General features: G+C 34.6%; 1 protein-coding gene across 1 annotated transcript in view; it reads right to left on the minus strand.

Annotated features, from left to right (window-relative positions):
• Positions 1 to 20518, minus strand: part of ASCC3 (activating signal cointegrator 1 complex subunit 3) — a 357810-nt gene that overhangs the window by 175967 nt on the left and 161325 nt on the right. Inside the window, exons 13-14 of the mRNA XM_044675397.1 lie at positions 4072 to 4263; positions 3575 to 3799 (exon numbers count right to left, since the gene is read on the minus strand). Coding sequence (XP_044531332.1) covers positions 3575 to 3799; positions 4072 to 4263 — 417 coding nt within the window. The remainder of the gene's footprint in view (positions 1 to 3574; positions 3800 to 4071; positions 4264 to 20518) is intronic.

Below are 20518 nucleotides of genomic sequence, written 5' to 3' on the forward strand. Positions count from 1 at the left end.
TATATATATATATATATATATATAATATAAACAAATGTATATACATATGCACACACTTTAATCTACTGCAAATAATGTGATTTCAAAACCACAAACAGGAATTCTTATTTGTATCAAATTTGACAAAACAGAAGGACAATTTATAATTTTATTATTTTACGGATTTTCTTACAGTATGGGGTACTAAATCCTAAAAAGGATTACAACAAGAGAAACTATACAATTTCCTTCCCCAGAGATCTTAAATAGGACATCCATTTGTCTGGACAGCCTTAAAGGAATTCAGTTTGAAGGCAAGGTAAAAGACCAACTCTTTCTTAAGTTCTTCTCCAAATTTTTAATTGAAAGCTGTAAAGATGCTTCTACATCACAGAATATATTAAGGCATTTAAAAATAATAAACCATTCTGAAAGCAGATAATTTTATAAAAGACCAAAAAAATTGCCCTGATCTTATTATCAAATAAAATAAACCTTAGGAATTTTTATAAACACAGGCCTGAGCAATAGTGATAAAAGAACAAAGGAGGATGGACCACAAAAGTTGCAGAGCTATGAGAAAGACGACTTCCGGATATTTACAATAAAAGAAATGTATCTACTCAAGAATAAAATTATTGCAATGGAATTTTTAGATACTGATCCTTGCCTGCCACCTAGTGACAAAAATAAAAAACTACTTTTTAGTTGAAGGGAACAATTATTTAAGAACTATCTGATGAAATCTAAATTATTTCATACTTTCTATAATGAAACTTGGGGAAAGTGATTATTTTTATCTTATTACACAAAGGAAGATTATCAATTGATCTTATGCAAAATCAAATATGGTACACCATAGCTCAGATTAATTTTAAAATACATTGAAAGAAAATTTGGTTTAAATTTTTTTTAACCATCATAATTTATCTAGTATTCTTTTATCTACTATAAAAATTATCCCCTGGGCTAACTTTATTTCTAAGCTTCATAAATACAATAACAGGAGAAGTCAGAAGGTACCAAAAATGATTAGCCTTGTAAAAGATAATTTCTAAAAGTGTTTTTTCCCCTCTTAAGGGTTTGACTCTTGAAAAAATAACATGGCTCCTGTTGATTTTTTCTTAAAAATTAGGCAGGAGTAATACTGCCTTCAATTATGTCTTATTGTTAACACACTTCTAAAAGCCTGGAAGAAGTTTATCTGTCTTTTCCTCTAAAACACAGTCTCAGATAGTCCCATCAAAGGAAGGAAAAAATTTAGTGAAAGGCTAACCATCGATTCCACTTAATGCTATCTATCCTCCAGCCTCCCAGCTGAGAGAGCTGAGACTAAATTTGCCTTCTCTAGATCAGTTCTATTAAATATATGCAAAATTTCTCCAACAGCCTTTTCCCTCATTTTCAGGAATGTGAAGTCACAACACCTAACAGTGACATTAACATTAGAAATCTAAGGAAATCTACTGTCTAAGATTTATATAACAATTTTTTGTTAAAAATCTTATTTCCAGTGCTCTAATTTTTTGTTGCTTAGCTTCTGGTTTTATGATTATTTCCTGAAAACACAATCAGAATCAAAAATAAAAACTATAAAAGTTATGACACATCTTTGTATGCAGAGAGGACACCAAATGTTAAACAATGATGATTTTCCCCTAAAGACTTTGTGTTGACTAAACAACTATATGTGATAGCAGTGTAGTTGAATTAAAAAATGAATAGTTGGAAAATCTTGAACCCTTGCCCAAAATTCCTCTCTGTATTACCCACAATTCTTTTTTCTTTCTGTTTACGTGCATCTTTTGTGTGATTGTATATAAGTTTTGGGTAATGCCCCTCTATCTCTTTCTTCCACATGAAGTGAGTGGGGAACATTCCCTGTGTTCTCTAGTTAAATATTAATAAATTTTTATAAATATCATACTTTGGAGATATTGAATATTAATTTTAAAATCCACATTAAGAAATGCCCTATATTAAACTTGTCTAAGATACCTTTGTTTTCAAAGAAACATTCAACTTTTTGAAATTATATTACACTTTTTCCTCTTTGATTTGAGAAAAGTATTCATTGAATCTGTATTGAACTATTCCTGGAAAATATATAAATTACAGTAAAGGATGAAGATAATATTTACATATAGTATTACAGGTGACTTTTCATAATTATTTTTATTTCCAGGCACAGAGTTTTGTGGTTTTGTGCACTAAACAGCCAAATTCTGTTATTTTAAGTATACTCAAATTTGCATCTTAGAAAAATCTGAAAAATATAAAATCATGTAATGTCAACAATTTTTCCTTGTTCTATGAGAATATGGCAGGAAAAAATGAAAAAAAGGACATATATACATATATATGTAACATAAAGTATGTGTAGACATATGTATACATATGTATATAAATACACACACAAATACTTTAATCTATTGTAAATAATGTGATTTCAAAACCACAAACAGGAATTTCAAATTCAAAAACAAATTCAAAGAATCCTGCATCAAAGTCTCAATTGTTTATTTATTCCAGTAAATCCATTTCAGGTTGAATTTTAACATCTTTGACGTCTCTCTCAATTCTAATTCTAGCCATCAAGCTTTGGTAAATATGTTATAGGATACTACAACCTTGCAGCTCCCCATTATATTTTGAGCCATTGGAAATTTGATAATCACATACAATATCATATAAATAGCAGCATAGGCCTGTTTCCTTCTACTTCGAAAAAAATTAAGGATGACATTAACATCTGGATAGGCTATTTTTCACATAGATTTAATGGTCAACTGAATTGGGAGTTGTTTCTCTCTTCTTGTTCTGGTAGACTTTTGGAGAAGTTTAATAATATAGTTTTTTTCACTATTTTCCTATTTTCCCCAATTAAAATCTTAAATTATCTCTGTATACCTTAAAAAGCATGATCAAGGCAGATACATTTTCTTGCCTTATTTTTTCTATGAGTCTCAGACATTTCCCAGCTGTGTAACCCTGAGCAAGTCTCTTAACCTCAATTGCCTCACCTACTCTTCTACCTTGGAACTGATATTTAGTATGGACACTAAAAAAGAAGATAATAGAATAGATAGACAGATAGATATTGAAAATAAAAGTATCAGTTGACAAGAAACAGAATAAAATGCATCACTAATTTATTTGACTGAATTTTGATAAAATTTATGCTAAAGAAATATTATGTATCAAATAGTTTTACATATTCACATTAAACTCAAGAATTTATTTCTTTTTTCCTATTGAATGAGAATATTGGGAAAGTTTACTGAAAGCCAAGGAGAGGATGGAGTCAGAAAGCAGTTTAGAAGTCCCACAGTGCACCAGGCAATTATTTCTTTGTAATTTATGGTAGTGTTTACTTACCAGTTGTAAGTTATTATATTTAATTAGATTTTCATGATTTTTTTGTACAGTGTTATTCATGATTCCAACAAAAATATGATGCCAATTTTAAGAAAACCTGAATAGATAAGCAATGGTTTTCTTATTTGTTTTGCTTGACCTCTTCCCAAAAGTATCCAGGTTTTTCACGTAGCTAGTTTTTAAGATAACTGACAAGTTGTCATTAATTGTATCTTACCTCTGCATTCAGATTATCTGCAAGACTTTCCAAAAATTGGCTTTCAATTGGATTCTGTTGAGTAAGTAGAGTCAGGTAATGGCTGAGTTTATCATGAGTTGTTATGATTATGCCTTCCCCAAATTTATCAAATTGTGGCCTTCCAGCTCGACCAAATATCTGCATGACATCTAAAATTCCAAGGTCAACAAAGGAACCTCTTTTTGCAGCATATATTTGTGTTCCCTGGTTAAAGAAAAGTTAATAAAAATTAACATAAACACATACAAATATAATCCTGATGAGATGAATGCTGAAATTAGACAAATATGGTAAGATTTCAAAAGTGTACTTTACCTAATCCTATCATAATCGATGATACAGTTAAATTTTCATAACATATTAGACTTTGAATAGAGAAAACTATTTAATCAGACCACCTAAAAATACAATATTTTTCAGCATGAATGGTCTTATAGGTTTATTTTAATATCTATGTAAGAAAGATAAGCTTTTACCTTAATGATAACAGCATGAGCAGGGAGATTGACACCCCATGCTAATGTAGCTGTACAAACTAGGACTTTGATATGTCCATGAGAAAACAAGTTTTCAACCAAACTTCTATCCTGTCGAAGCATTCCAGCATGATGAATACTAAAGCCATCTGGGAACATTTCTCGCAACTGCTTATTTCTTGACTTTTGCACCTGTGATAAGAAAACATCAGAATTTGTTGTTAAAACTTGTTTTCATCATTTAGCATCTCTGTTGAAATGTTACATTTTCTCCCACTAAAAGTCTCTTGAACAATTTAGTGTCAGTTTTTCAAATTATAATCAAGCTAATAACGAAGGTCTTATAAAACTGGTTAGCCTATGAAAGAACTTTAATAACTGTGCCAACTGGAAAATCTTAGAGAGGGAGATAAAAAATGAAATAGGTAAGGAGCTGAACATACAATATACAGTAAGAATTTCTGGCATTTTGATGCTTATATTCCATAAACTGACACCAGTGAAAAGACAAAAACAATTTTCTTGAGCTGACAAACTAGAGAAACACCCACCAAAAGCCCAGCAAAATAAAAATCAATATGACAATGAAATATGTAAACAATATTCCAAAAGAAAAAGCGAGGCTATGTAAGGGAAAGTAATTATGATTAGGTGACCCCTGGAAGCTGCAAGAAAGATAGCTAGATGGTAAATATGAAGCTCACTGGGCAAGTGTGAGGGACAGCCATGGAATGTCTGAATAACAGGGAAATAAGTGGTACCTGAAGAGAAAAAGCTGACTGTACAGGCAAAATTTCATTATAATGAACTTCATAGGGCAGCCATATATGCCTTTTAGTTGAATTTTGCTGTAATGCATGTATTGCTAGAAATCATACTCCTAGTCTTCAGGCGGTGGAGGCAAAAGAGAGCTGATTCCCAACCTCCCTGTAGTGAGACAATAAGTGAAAAGAAGCCTGAACCCAGTAGGGAAGAAGAGATGTGTCATGTGCTCCAATCATCTCTATTATTCTTATATCTGAATTCCTAGACTTTCTTTCGGGAGTAACTTTTTTTTTTTTTAATCCTAGTGATCTGAGAACACAAATGTGAAGTTAACAAGTATTTATTAAGTACCTACTATGTGATAGGCACTATGCTAAGCATTGGACAGACAAAGAAAGGAAAACCAACAGTCCTTGCTCTCAAGGAGCTCACAGTCTAATAGGGAGAGACAACATGCAAATAACTAAGTAAAAACTATATCTACTCTCTGTCTTTCTCTATATTAGTAAATAAAAACACATAAGATAAATAAAAGATAATCTCAGAGGGAAGGCACTAAGATTAAGAAAATCTGGGAAAGGCTTCTTGCAAAAAGTGGTTAGATAATAGAGTGGCTAGAGTGCTGGGCCTGGAGTGAGGAAGACCCGATTTCAAATCTGTCTTCAGACACACACTGGCCATAAGACATTGTGCAAATCATTTGACCTCTGCTTACCTCATTTTACTCAACTGTAAAATGAGGATAACAATAGCACTTGTCTCCCAGTAAGAAATCATTTGTGAAGCACTTATCACAATTCCTGGCACATAGTAGGGTCTATATAAATGCTGCTATCCAACATCATTACCATCATCATCTTCTTCATCAAAGGTGGAACTGTAGCTGGGACTTGAGGGAGGCTAGAGGACCCAAAAGGTGGAAGTGACAGGAAAAAATATCTAGGCTTGGGGGACAGCCAAGAAAACTACATGGAGTCAGGAAATGAAGTACTTTGTGCAAGCATCAGCAAGAAGGCCAGGGTCTAGATCTCGAAGTACACAAGTACACGTTGGGGAATAAGGTGTAAGAAAACTTGGAGATAACTGGGGAGATAAATTATGATGGTTGTAAAAGGCAAGCAGAGGATTTTATATTTGATTTCTGAGTTAGCAGGAAGCCATTGGATTACACTGAAGGGGGAAGAGAAGTTGGTGATAGTGACATGGTCAGTACTATGCTTCAGGAAGATTGTTTTTGTCACTGACTGGAGGATAGAGTGGAGTGGAGCCTACTTAGGCTAGGAGACCAATCAGAAAATCACTTCAAGTCTTCACATGAGGTGATAAGGGCCTTAAAACGGTGCCAGAGAAGGGGAGTATATATCAAATATTGCAAAAGAAGCATCAATAGGATTTATCAATTCATAGGATAGGGAGATGAGAGAGAGGGAGAAGTTAAGGGTGCCATAGATTATGAGCCTGGGTAACTGGGAAGATGATAGTACCCTCAATAGTAAAAGGACAATTAGAAAGAGGAGAGGGTTTGAGGGTAGCAAGTTCAGTTTGGACATATTGGCCTTAAAATATCTGAAAGACATCCAATTCAATATATTCAAAAGGTAATTAGAAGGGCAGCTTGATGGATAGTCAGGCTTGGGAGGTTCTAGGTTCAAATATGGCTCATACACTTCCTAGTTGTATGACTCTGGGCAAGTCACTTAACTGAAACTGCCTAGCCCTTCCTGCTCTTCTGTCTTAGAACCAATACTTAGCATTGATATTAAGATAAAAGGTAAGGATTATTTTTTTAAAAGGCATTTGGAGATGCAAGACTGGAGACTGATAGAGGTTGGAGCTGGATACACAGATGGGCGCTTATTAGAACAACAAATGAAATAGTATAGAGGGGGGAAAGAGAAGAGGACCCAGGAGGGGATAAAAGGGACATCTACATGACCTGTTTGAAGGTCTAGAAAGGAGACAGAGGAGCAGTCAGAAGGAGAACTGGGAGAAAGCAGTGTAAAATGAAAGCCTAGGAAGGACAGAATATCCAGAAGAGATTAATCAGCAGTGCCAAAGGCTTCAGAGGTTAAGAAGAATAAGGATTGAGAAGAATCCATTAGATCTGGTAATCAAGAGAACAATGGTAAGTAAGTTGGGAGAAAGAAGTTTCAATAGAGTGAAGCTGGAAACCATTCTGCAGAGTTAAGAGAATGAGAGGTAATAGGCATTGAATTCAAGTTGTTTAGGTATGAAAGAGAAGAGTGTTATAATGAATGATAGCAAGTGGGAATGGATAGATCAAATAAAGGGCTTTTTTTTTTTTTGAGGATGAAGAGTATGTTTGAGATGAAGATATGTGCAAATGTCACAAACTGAATATTTGCCTTAGGGATTTGTTCATTGATAGGAACCAAATATAGGTACAATATATGCCTATTAAACGTAGAGAACTTACTTTAAATAATGATAGTACCATTATTATTGGTTATCCACTAGACCTCAGACCTACTGTCATAGTAAGCCATCTAAGATAGTCTATAACAATGTTTTTCCACTAAGATAGGACTTTTATAGGTACTAAAAGAATCATTTAAAAATCCATCTATCCCTCTTTGATATTAGCAAATATAAAGGCTTTACTGGAATACATTACAGTTATTCTAGATAAAGACAGAAACAACTGTCAAAACTTGATAATACAGGAGGTTATTCTGAATAATAGAAACTCTATTCTAGAGATTTTAATTTTGTCTATGAATAATTATTTCACAGAAAAAAATGACCCATACAAATTGGACTTTATCAAGATTCAAGTATTGAATAGGTGAGTAGAACAAAACCCAGGGAAATTTGGACCAGCAGGGGGAAAAAAGTTAACCTCTGACCTGCTCCTCTTTCACTGCAAATTATCCAGAGTATCTCTGAAAACATTATCTGAAAATTTGTAACATTAAAAGGACCTATAAAATTGTTCAAAAATCCTAAAAGTATTCATAGAGGAAAAACAGAGTTTCTACTTCTAAAAATTAAATTAGATAGGGACTCAATGAAAATTTAGTAGAAAATTATTCTGATTAGAATATCTTAAAAATGCAATTTGCAACATTGATCTCCTTTTAATAAACAGACAATGAGAAATCAAGGTTTATTCCTTGAATAGAGAACTATTTAAAATATTAAAGAAAATTTGTTATAAATTTTCCCACAAAATTATATTGGAACTTCAGGTTATTTTAATTTATATTTACCCAGCAAGCTAGAAAGAGACTTTAAATATAGAACGGACTTTGATCACCCAAAAGAGCATGACTAAATTTAGAAAGACTCATCACCAGTCAGCCTGGATAGTGACAGATTCTTGGGTTATAATACTAAGTTATAGTAAAACAAAGGTTTTTAATATAGATCTGGTGATACAATGTCTTCCATTTGTCTTGAGTCTAGAGAAGTTTTCACAAAACAGAAAGTCAATGAGCAGGAGGTAAAGGAGTTAGCTTGAACCTAGAACGGTCAATTTATAAATTTTTAGTGTGACCATTTAAACCTCAGAATTCAGCAAGCACTAAGCAAGTTTGATTCTGCTGACTGTATAGATTTAAGAAAGCAATAGAGAAAGTGTTAATACAAATTAAATTTAAAAGAATCTCTAGGGGGGTCAAATATCCCTGTCAAAAAGATTTTTGTTTTTCTTTTCTTAGAGGAAGAATGATTTAAGCAACATATTAAAGAATTAAGACAAAGGATTATTTTGAAATACATTTATTGGCTTTTGGAAAGTGATCAGATGAATCAGAGAAAAGATAGCCAAAACATCAACGTAGACCAAATCTAATGAACTGAAATTCAGTACAAATAAATTCAAAGTGTTAAATGTTTTAGAATATTAGATGATGTGTGGAAATTATCAGTTTTAGAATATTAGATGATGTGTGGAAAGATAGGTAATTTTGTAAGCAGGGGAGGAGACACTTTGGGGTTTGCTGGAGTGCAGGAAGTTCAGAATGAGTTAATAGTGTAACAGCAGTTCTAAACACTAATGCTATCCTAGAGTACACTGAAAGATGGCAGGAGGAAGAGCAAGAGAGAAAATGTTGGGAGAGAGAAGAAGAAAGGGGGGCAAGGCAGAGATTTAGAGCTAGTAGTGATCCTTCTCAGCATCCTTAGTGTCTATCAAGTACAATGTCCTCTTTTTTACCAAGGAAAGTGAGAAGTAAAATAACTTGCCCAGGGTCACACAGCTAATACCTATCTGAGGCAGGACTTGAGCCTAGAGTTTTCTTGACTCCCAGTAAGATATTCAAACCACTATACTTTAAATTGCAATGACAACCAATGTGATAATGAAAGTTAGATTTGGCCTTTGAGCCAGAGAATCTTGACTTTTGGCCTACAGTGTAATTTGGTGATAAGATTTTATGAAGATGAAAGGTATATGTGGCATGCTCATCAAATCTGAAGATGACATAAAGCTGGCATGCACAGATAACATGTATGGTAGAATAAGTATCCAAAAATATTTCTTCCCTTATAATATAAAAATATTTATGTTGATATTATTAGTTTTGACATTACTTTCATTCTCAACTATATCACTCCTTATACTCAGGGAGTCAATCTCCATAACGCAACATTTTAAAAGGGGGAAAATTAAGGCTCACCAAAATTAACTAACTGACTCTGCCCCAAGCCTGACATAGGGATTCACAAACTCTTATCTAAATTATTGCAATAACCGGTTGCTTTTAAAAGTCTGTAACAATCTGGTCTCTTCCTATCTTTCCAGTTCTCTTATACTTTACTATCTTCCTTACCTCCATGAAATGGGTAATCCAGTAGCATCCATCTCCTTGTTAGTCCTCACATAACACACTCATCTCTGGACTGTAGGTATTTTCATTAGCTGCCCTCCCTGCCTATAACATTCTCCCTCATCGCTTACACCTTCAGGCTTCCCTGGCTTTAAGTTCCAGTTACCTTCTTAACCTTAGTGTCTCCTCTTTGTGATTATCTCCAATTCATCCTATATAGTTATTGTTTTTATATGGTTCTTTGCAATGATTTCCTTGAGAGGAAGGAATGATTTGTTTTGTTTTGCTTTTTATCTTGAGTACTTAGCATAGGGCTTGGCATATAGTAAGTACTTAATAAAGATTTACTGGTTTGACTAGAGTAATGTTTTAACAAGGTCTGATAGTATATGAAATGATCCTCATTTATAGTTCCCCACCTCTGCAAAGAAGGAAGAGAAGAACATTCTGCAACCTCTTCTTTAGGAACAAATTCAAACATAATAATTATATATAATATTGATCCAAAAAATCTTAATTTAAAATCTCATACATAGGTTCAAAATATCAACCCCAATCAATTAATAAAGATTTATTAAATTACTACTATGTATCACTAATGGGAATACACCACTTCCTTCACCTTGCCTCCTTTCCCTGCCTTAAGTAGATCTAGAACCTCTCTGGGATGGCTGGGAAGGAAGGTAGGAGACTCTACCCTATATGCCTTCTCCCTTGCCTGGGGCTACTGGAAGTTATGAAATGGAAGTAGAAATTCCATTCTTTCCTTTTTTGATGAGATGGAAATCCATCAATCCTTACCATATGATCTGTCTTTATTTCCCAAGATTCTCCAGGCCTTATCATATGCCTTATCTCAACTCCCTAGAATTGTCATCTTAATGATTTAAGTACTTAAGGACCTCTTGGTCTTGCCATGCACCTCATCATTGTACTCTTGCCTTTCCTATTCTGCAAAGGAACTTTCTTTTATATGTTTTCTTCATCAATTAGAGTAGGAATTCCTTGAGAGCAAAGTCTAGTTTTTTTTTCATTTTATATCTCCAATGATTAACAGAGCACTTGGTACAGTATATATTCTTGATAATGATTTTTTATTCATTTGTTCACTCATTCACCACGTTAGGTGCTGAGATAACAAAGACAAAAAAGAAAATAGTTCATGCCTGCAAAAGGAGCTTACAATCTAGATTGGAAGGAAAAAACTTGTACAAAGACAATTACAAGAAAATAAATTGGTGATTGGGGTATATGTATGAAGCACTAGTAGCCAGGAAGATGAGGAAAGACTTCATGCAGAAAGTGCTTAAGCAGAGACTTAAAAGGAAATTAGAACTTGCCTTCCTTCTTTAGCAGAAGATTTTTTATACATTTAAGTACACATAAAACAAATTAAATAAATATAACTTATTTGGGGAGAAGGAATATATTAATCACTAGAAGATTCAGAAAAGCTTAATGGAGGTGATACTGGAACTAAGCTTGAAGAAAAAGAAATACTTATAAGAGATAGCTACGAGGAGTACATGCACTCCAGACACGGCAGTGTGAAGGCAAAGGGCAATGAAGTGCCACATAAAGGGGATAGCTGAGGACTCCTGATAAGGGCAAAAAGGGCACAAAGTGAATATGCACTTCATAAAAGTAGCTTGAAACAGAGGAGTTAATATTTGATCCTAGCAGTAATAGAGGACCATTGATGTTTACTAAGAAAGTGCCATGAACTGACCTGAGCTTTATTTGAATCACTTTGGCAGCTATGTAAAGGAAGGACTGGAGCAGTGAGAGATTTGAGGCAGGGAGAATAAATAGGAGGCTTACTGCAATACAGGCAAGATATAATGCAGGTATGAAATAGGACAATGGCTATGTTCATTAACAGAAAGGCACAAATACAAGAGATATTGTGGAGGTACAAATGATAAAATTTGGTAAGTAAGTGATACATAAGAGTGAAGAGTTAATAATGATGATAAAAGTTAGGACGTATATAGCCCAGTAAGATTGACATATGCATGTGTATATGTATGTATGTACGTATGTATGTGCATGTATATGTGCATGTATATATGATGTGTGCATATATTTATGTATATATGTACATATATATGTAACTCTTAATAAGCTATATAAATGGGGGAGGATCATTTGATCCTCACAACAACTTTGTGAGGTAGGTGCAATTATTCTCATTTTATAAATGAGGAAACTAAGGCACTTACAACTTAAGTTACTTGACCAGGGTCACATAGCTAGTAAGTGTTTGAGGTAAGACTCAAACTGTGTTTTTAAAGAATCTAAAGTCCAATGCTCTTTATACACTGGATCACCTAGCTTTCACTGAGAATCAGAACCTTGATTACTGTAAAGATGGTGGTGCCCTTGACAGAAATGTAGAAGTTTGTAAAGTGTGATGTATTTCATACATGATATATCTGAGATGTCTACATGTCATTCAGCTCAAGACAGTTGCTGATAGTATACTATAGTTTTATGGCTAGACACACAGAGTTAGAAGTCATCTGCACAGAGATGAAGACTATGCCCCCATGAAAACAAAAGAGAAAAGGTGGAAAGAAGAGGCCTCAAGACAAAGCCTTGGGAATATACACAGTTAAGGAGCATAAAATGAAAGCCAAGCTAACAGAAGAATCTGAGGAGTTATCAATCAGGTAGGTAATGCAAAGGAAATTAAAACCTAGAGAAGAACAAGAGGTATTTTTAGAAAATAGATTGTCTGAAAAAGATACAAGGAATCTTGTGTCCTGCAAGCTCAATGAGACAACAGACTAATAAGGCAGTCAAAAAAGCAAGTAAGATCTTAGGCTGTATTAAAATAGACAGAAATGATGAGCAATAGTCCTACCCACCATACTCTGCCATATGTGATCTATAAGATCACATGTGGAAAGTGGTATGTTCATTTGTGGGTATTAATTACATTTTTGGAAGGATATATGGGGAAAGCCACCTTCTATTAGGCTACTGAAATACTGGAAGAAAATAATACAATTAAGACAATGAATTAAGTATTCAATAGCATTTAACTAGTGCTATTTATTTCTCTGCATTCAAAAGCTTCTTAGTCTATGTTTCATATTAATCAAAATGCTACAATCAATAGTTTCTTCTAATGCTTTTAGGTTGTTAGATATATGCCTATTAAAAGCTCTATTAAAAAGCTATTAAAAATCTATTAAAAGCTCTGAAATATGGGTATGCTAGTGCACTTCACTACTCCCATTTCATCTTCATTCAACTCATTTGCTCTAGCAAACAAGAAACCTCACATGCCACTCCTCTGTTGTATTTACTTACTTCCATTTGTGGTTTTATTCTTAATTATAGCTATCTTTAGTTGTAGTTCTGAGCAGAAAATATATAAAAAATCCTAGGTTAAAAAGAGTAATGTTACCTAAATATCAAGTCATATCTGCTATGACATTTCTACATCCAGGAACCCAAATTCTGTTGCTGGGTTCCTTTGAATCTAGGTTCTATGCTCCCAAATCACTCCATATCTAGCTTCTGATTCCAACATGTTTTAAGCACTGTGCTAAGTGGCAGGGATACAGAAAGAAAACTAAGCAGCTCTGGGTGTCAAGGAATATTATAATTGGAGGAGACAATATATAAAAGAGTGTCCATGTTCATATTCAATTCATAGCACATGAAAAGGCCAGGGAGTATATTAGGTCCAGTAGGGAGAATAGCAGGGTCAATAGCAAGGGCTTGAATACCCTGGGGAGCAACAACAAAGCAAATGGTTCCCAACCAAAAGACTGTAGTCTTCAAATATGACATTGCATTTTCTGGGATCCCAAGGGAAAAACTAGCTATTTCCAATGCCTGAAATTCTCTGCCTCAAGTTTTTCCTTTCCTTGTCTTCCCACTCCCTAATTTGTCCTTCTCTTTCACGTTATTATTTTTGAATTCTTACTTTCCATTTTAGTATCAATTCTAGAATCAAATCAAATCAATCAAATCAAACCCAGATCCCTCCAACTCCAGGTCTGATGCTTTATATCCACTGTGCTCTCTAGATGGCTCTCAAATTTTCTTTATTTAGTGCATATATTTTGTATGTACCTGGTTATTCATATTATTCATATCCTACTGGATATTGCTTGAGGACAAGATTTAAAAAAATTTTTTTGGATCCCTAGTTTTCAACACAGTACCTGGTACATATAAGACATAAACAAAATCCTTCTTGACTTATTGAATCTTTACTACTTGTTACATTTCCTGGGACAGAGTAAATTCTTAACAAATGCTTGTTGATTGTCTGGTTGAATATGATTCCAGGAGAGGTTAAACCCAGGTCTTCCAGGCTCTAAGGTCAGTTTTCCATACACTGTACTGTGTTGTCATAATCCAGTGAAAAGACTAGATTTTAATATTGTTTAAAATAAAACTTGTGGTATAATCAATTGTACCACTACAAATCAAGAAGCTTAGACTCTGTGGATTAAATGTCATTAAGAATGAAATTTCAGAATAATCACTTCAATTAAATGCATTTTTATTGAGTGATAACTATATATAAGACCCTTTGGAAGATGGCTGTTATCTATTTGTTCTTGTCATGTTTCTCTATGTTGCCCTTTGGCTCACTTGCAGTTTGATTCTTTGGAAAACAGATTTAAGGTTGGAAAGGAACTTGAAAATCACATAATCTTGCAAACTTAACATAACCCTATGAAAGAATGCTCCAACTCACTAACAATAAAAGAAAAGCAAATCAAAGCAAACTGAAGATATTTACTTCTTACCTTGAAATTGGTATGGATAACAAAAAACATAAACAGTCAATATAAGAACTGTGGGAAGATGAGCCCACTAGTGCACTGTTGATGGAGCTATGAACTTCTATAGTTCATCTGGAAAGCAATTTAGAATAATGCAAATAAAATGGCTAAAATGTACATATAGACTCTTTGAACTAGAAATCCACTAATAAGCTTATAGTCCAAGGAGGTCATTGATAAGAAAATATTATGCTCTGCAGTACCTTTTATGATTGAAAAGAATTGGGAACAAAACAGATGTCCAACAATAGGGGAATGGCTAAACAAATTGTGGTCCATGAAAGTAATGCAATATTGCTGAGTTGTAAGAAATGATGAAATGTGATGAATCCAGAGAAGCAGGAGAAGATGTATGTGAAGTACAGTGAAGTACAAAGTGGCGAGAAAACAATAAACACAGTTACTACAACAGTGTAAGCGGAAATCACCAAAAAAAAAAAAAAAAAGGAAAAATGTTTAAAAATAGCTTAGAAAAAAGGTATGAGAAGACACACTCCACCCTTTTGGAGATGTAAGAGGTCCATATAAGTTGTACACTGCACACTTTTTCAATGTACTGATTAGTTATGCTGATTTTCCCCCTATTCTTTAAAAACTACAACTTGTTATATGAGATCTCTGTCTTGGAGGGGGAGGGGGCAAGGATACTGGAGAAAATTATGGTAATGTAAAAGGAAACAAGAGTTATCAATATGAACTTACTTTAAAACAAAAAAAATTATTATAATCTAACACCACTATTCATAGGATCAAAGATCCAAATCTAAAAGGAACTTAAATGGTAATACATCCCGCTTCCTTTGTGGGAAGTGTCTGAGAAAGTATATAAAGAAGAGAGAGCATGAATTTTGGCACCTTTTTCCTGCAACGAGGGAGAGCACTCTTTTTGGAGAACGGAGGAGAGTGCCTTTCCACACACAACCCCCGCCCCGGAGAGAACCTTTTGCCCCTGAGAGCTTTGGTCCCAGCTAACTGCTGGAGATTCAAACTCCTAGCTTTCCCAAACCTTTCTTTCCTAACCTAAATAAGCCCAGTTTAAATATCTCTAAAGTGTCGCCTGATTTTTGTTCTGCTCCGAAGGGTTCGGGTTAATTTCCCTACCAGGAGTGGGGGCTACCCTGGCTTCCTTCCCTACCTTCCTTTTCCCTTCCTTTCTCCCATTATCCTTCCTCCCTTTTTCAACACAACAGCAGGAATAGGGGAATACTAGTATTAAAAATAGTATTCTCCATGCAAATTTCTTATGGAGCCTGTGTGTGTGTCTGGATGGATAGATGGACCGATGGATGGATGGATGGATGGATGGATGGATGGATGGATAGATAGATATTGAATTTATGAGAGAATAATAGTATATTGTTTTATAAGTATGAAGGTTAAATCCTGTCAACCAGATAATGTCAAAGAATAATGAAGGAATAAAAATATATCTATGTGATATGGTCTATAGTCACTAGAAAAATGCTAGAATAATGCCTTCTCAGACTGAATTAAATTATTTAATTATTACAGAATGTACAGTTGTTATATTTACTGTCTTGTTTCCTAATTGTTCCATGTCTATATGTCTTATTAATTTGCCAGTCAGGCTGCAATGCTTTACATTTACATTGAGCCAGATACAATGACAACTTGTTAACTGACTGACAACTATTAGTAACTCTTCAAGAAAAACAAAATAATGTTTTGGCATGGGAACAGGACCTATTGGGGAGATTAATACTCAAATATTTAAATAAAGGATCGTGCTGGTACAGAATGTTTAAGAAAAGGAATCATCTACCAGTGTGTTAATTACTGTTGGAAATTAAGAAGTTGGTTGTTCTATATGTTCCTTTGGATGAGACTAGAAATCTAAATCCTTTGCTTCATTCCTTACCTTCGCCAACAATATTATAAGCAACCAATGTTATTAAATAAAGGTGACTAAAAAAAAAAAGGCAGTAAGTTCAAAGATGGGAAAGATGGAAATTAAATAAAATTAGATACAAATTCAGCAATAGTTATTTTGTAGCTATTAAACTTTTTTTCACCAAACTACTAAATGTTTAAACCTTTATGTTGAGATATGTATATTATGGTATAATCACTGGCACACAAAGTGACATAGTTGCCTTCCTATGTAAATTTGAAGTCCTTCCATCTATGAATTCACAAAAAATTCTTCCTACCAATGATCAAGTATTAAAGGAGCATTACAATTATTTTATTTTAAAATTAAATTTTACATTCTTTCAATAAGAACAATTTTCCACCTCATTTCCTCTCTTATTGAAAATGAAAAACAAAATCCCTGTTATAAACATGAATAGTCAACCCATAAAAATTCTTATTTTGTACTCTGTATCTTTCACTTCTCTATCATGAGGTGGAGAGCATGTTTCATAAATAATACTCTGATGTTATGGTAGGTCATAATAATGATCAGAGTTTCTAAGTCTTTCAAGTTGTCTTTACAATATTGTCACTATATAAATTTTTCAGTATCAGTTATTACAAATCTTCCTAAGTTTCTCTGGAACCATCCCCTTCATCATTTCTTATAGTACAATAGTATCGCATCACATTTATACAAGTTTTTCAGTCATTGCCAATTAAAGAGGAATCCCCTCAGATTTCCATTCTTTGCCATCTCAAAACAGCTGTAAATATTCTCGTATCCTGAATTGATCCTTGGCAAAGGGGATCAAGCAGTTGGTAGTGCAGGAGGTATTACTGAAGATCTTCAGGGAATTATCATACTTTTCATGGTTCACCCCCATCATGAACATTGGGGCATCAGCAGAAGGGGCAGAGATAATGACCCACTTGCCTCCACCCTTCAAGTGAGCCCTGGCCTTTTCCATGGTGGTAAAGATGGCAGTGGACTCCACAACGTACTGGACTCCAGCATCTCCCCATTTAATGTTGGCAGCATTCTGCTCCTGGAAGATGGCAATGGCTCTTCATTCTCTGCCTTTACAGTAACCTTGAACTTGCCATGGGTGGAATTATATTGGAACATGTAAACCATGTAGTTGAGGTCAATGAAGGGGTCATTGATGGCCACAACTTCTACTCCACTACAGTTGAAGGCTGCCCTGGTCACCTAGCATCCAATACAGTCAAATCTGATGACTCTGACCTACACCATCTTGCCTAAGGGATGCGATTGCAGCAGAGAATCCTGGCAGTGAGTTTGGGAGAAAAGCTCTCTCATTTCTTTTCAATGTTTTTGCTCTAGCAGTCCCATTTTAGTAAAAATAAACAAAAAAAATCCTCTTGCTTCATCTTTCAAAGAATTCTAATTGAATCTATACTAGAACTTTATTTTTCTTTGAAGCTTTGGTTATATACATACTAGAACCATTCTCTTTCTCTGGGTTTGCATCTTGAGCATTCTCATTACCACAATAACTATTTATGTTATGCCTTTTGTAACATTTTGTGAGTTTTGAGATTTTTTTGTGTATTTTCTTCAATGTATTATTGCTTTATCTGCCTCATTTGCACTCACACTGCGGATCATGGCAAGTTAAAGAGGAAATGAATCTTATTTTTTTGAAATTAGCCACTATACTTTACCTCTGTGATTTTGAAATTACACATTTTTAATATTTTTGTTTTTACTTCCTACATGTGTCATACAGTATTTGATTTTTTTCCTCTCATTTTTTTTTACATTTGAAGCACATGTCATTAGTATTAAAAAGACTTTTGACGGTTTTGACTTTTGCAATAGAATAAGCTAAGATATCCATTTGCCTAGCATATAAATGATTACTCAAAAAGCTGTGGACTATGGAAATCTGCCACTAGTTATTTAAATATTATGAGACTTTTGCTCGATGAATATGTCTAATCCAAGGAGAAACAGACCACAAAGGAGCACAGAAGTTGAACTTCAAAGTGCCAAAAGAGCACAAAAAGGTAAAAGAAACCAAACCAATCCTACAGGAATTGATGACATTCTGAGCAAAAGAGTCCAAAGACTTGATCATGTATGAGACTCAAGATTGAGGCTCTTAATGTATGTTAAGATGTAGGACTTCCTTGTACTGCACTCTATATCAAGTATACAACAATAATTGTTCTGGCATTCCCAATAAGATAAGGATTGAAACAAGGATGCCCATTATTACCTCTATTATTTAACATTGTACTAGAAACACTAGCAGTAGCAATTAGAAAAGAAAAAGAAATTTAAGGTATTAAAATAGGTAACGAGGAAACCAAGTTATCAGTCTTTGCAGATGATGTGATGGTCTAACTAAAAATTCCTAGATAATCAACTAAAAAGCTAGTGGAAATAATCAGCATCTTTAGCAAAGTAGCAGGATACAAAATAAACACACATAAATCATTAGCATTTCTATACATTTCCAACACATCTCAGCAGCAAGAGGTAGAAAGAGGAACACCATTTAAAATCACCCAAGACAATATAAAATACATAGGAATCTATCTGTCAAGCCATACACAGGAATTATACGAACACGATTACAAAACACTTTCCACACAATTAAAAGTAGATCTAAACAATTGGAAAAACATTAATTACTCATGGATAAGTCAAGCTAATATAATAAAATAGACCATCCTACCGAAATTAACTTACTTATTTAGTGCCATACCCATCAAACTACCAAGAAACTTTTTTTACTGAATTAGAAAAAACTATAACAAAGTTCATTTGGAAGAACGAAAGATCAAGAATATCATGGGAAATAATGAAAAAAAATGTAAGGGAAGATGGCCTAGCAGTACCAGATCTTAAACTGCACGATAAAGCTGTAGTCATCAAAACAATATGGTACTGGCTAAGAGATAGAAGTGAAGATCAGTGGAATAGCTTCGGGGCAAGTGACCTCAGCAAGAGAGTCCATGATAAACCCAAAGATCCCACCTTTTGGGACAAAAATCCACTATTTGACAAAAAAATGCTGGGAAAACTGGAAAACGGTATGGGAGAGATTGGGTCTAGGTCAACATTTCACACCCTACACCAAGATAAATTCAGAAGGGTGCAGAAGACTAGGGAGGATTTATCAGACACACCCACAGTCAAAGCAGATCTAACTTTATTCTATGATGGCTCTAGTTACAGGGTTGATGGGAAACGTTTTACAGGGGCTGCAGTAACCACCAAAACAGAAACTCTATGGTTCACAGCTCATGAGCCAAAGATCAGCTCTCAAGGGGCAGAGATCCTTACATTAACAAGAGCTCTTCAAATTGCAAAAGGGAGAATAGCAAACATACACAGACTCGAAATATGCGTTTGGAGTAGTTCATGCATCAGGGGAAATCTGGAGACATAGAGGTTTTGTGAATTCAAAGAGGAAAGCAATAGCCTATGGGAAACTGATCAATGACTTGTTGCAAGCTGTCCAATTACCAACCAAAGTGTCTGTGATGCACTACTGTGCACATCAAAGATTAATGGGACCAGGGGCAGCTGGGTAGCTCAGTGGATTGAGAGTCAGGCCTAGAGCCCGGAGGTCCTGACCTCAAACACTTCCCAGCTGTGTGACCCTGGGCAAGTCAATTTACCCCCATTGCCGACCCTTACCACTCTTCCACTTAGGAGCCAATACACAGAAGTTATGGGTTTAAAAATGTAAAAAAAAAAAAAAAAAAAAAAAAAAAAAAAAGAGTAATGGGACCGGTACAGGTAGGCAATCCCCGGGCAGACATCACCACGAAATTTGGAGCTAGATTTGGACCTTTGCACATATTACACTTATCCTTAGTGGAGGGGGATCAACTACAAAATGCATACTCTCCACAAGAAGTGAAATATTGGTAAGAACACCTAGGGCCAGATCTAGTGAATGGAGTGTAGATGTCAACCTCTGGCAAACCATTTTTGCGAAATTATTGCACCACACATTCTGCACAGCACTTCACAGAAAGGGATATTACTTAGAGAAATAATACCTAGATTCTCTATTCCTACAACAATTTCGTCTGATTCTGGTAGTCATTTTGCAAATTCCAAACCAGATCTACCAGGTGCTTGGGATAGAGACATTTATGCTCAGTATACAGACCTCAATCCTCTGGGCACGTTGAAAGAACAAATCTCCATCTTAAAACTAT

Source organism: Gracilinanus agilis, chromosome 4 (assembly GCF_016433145.1).
Source record: "Gracilinanus agilis isolate LMUSP501 chromosome 4, AgileGrace, whole genome shotgun sequence".
Taxonomy (NCBI): domain Eukaryota; kingdom Metazoa; phylum Chordata; class Mammalia; order Didelphimorphia; family Didelphidae; genus Gracilinanus; species Gracilinanus agilis.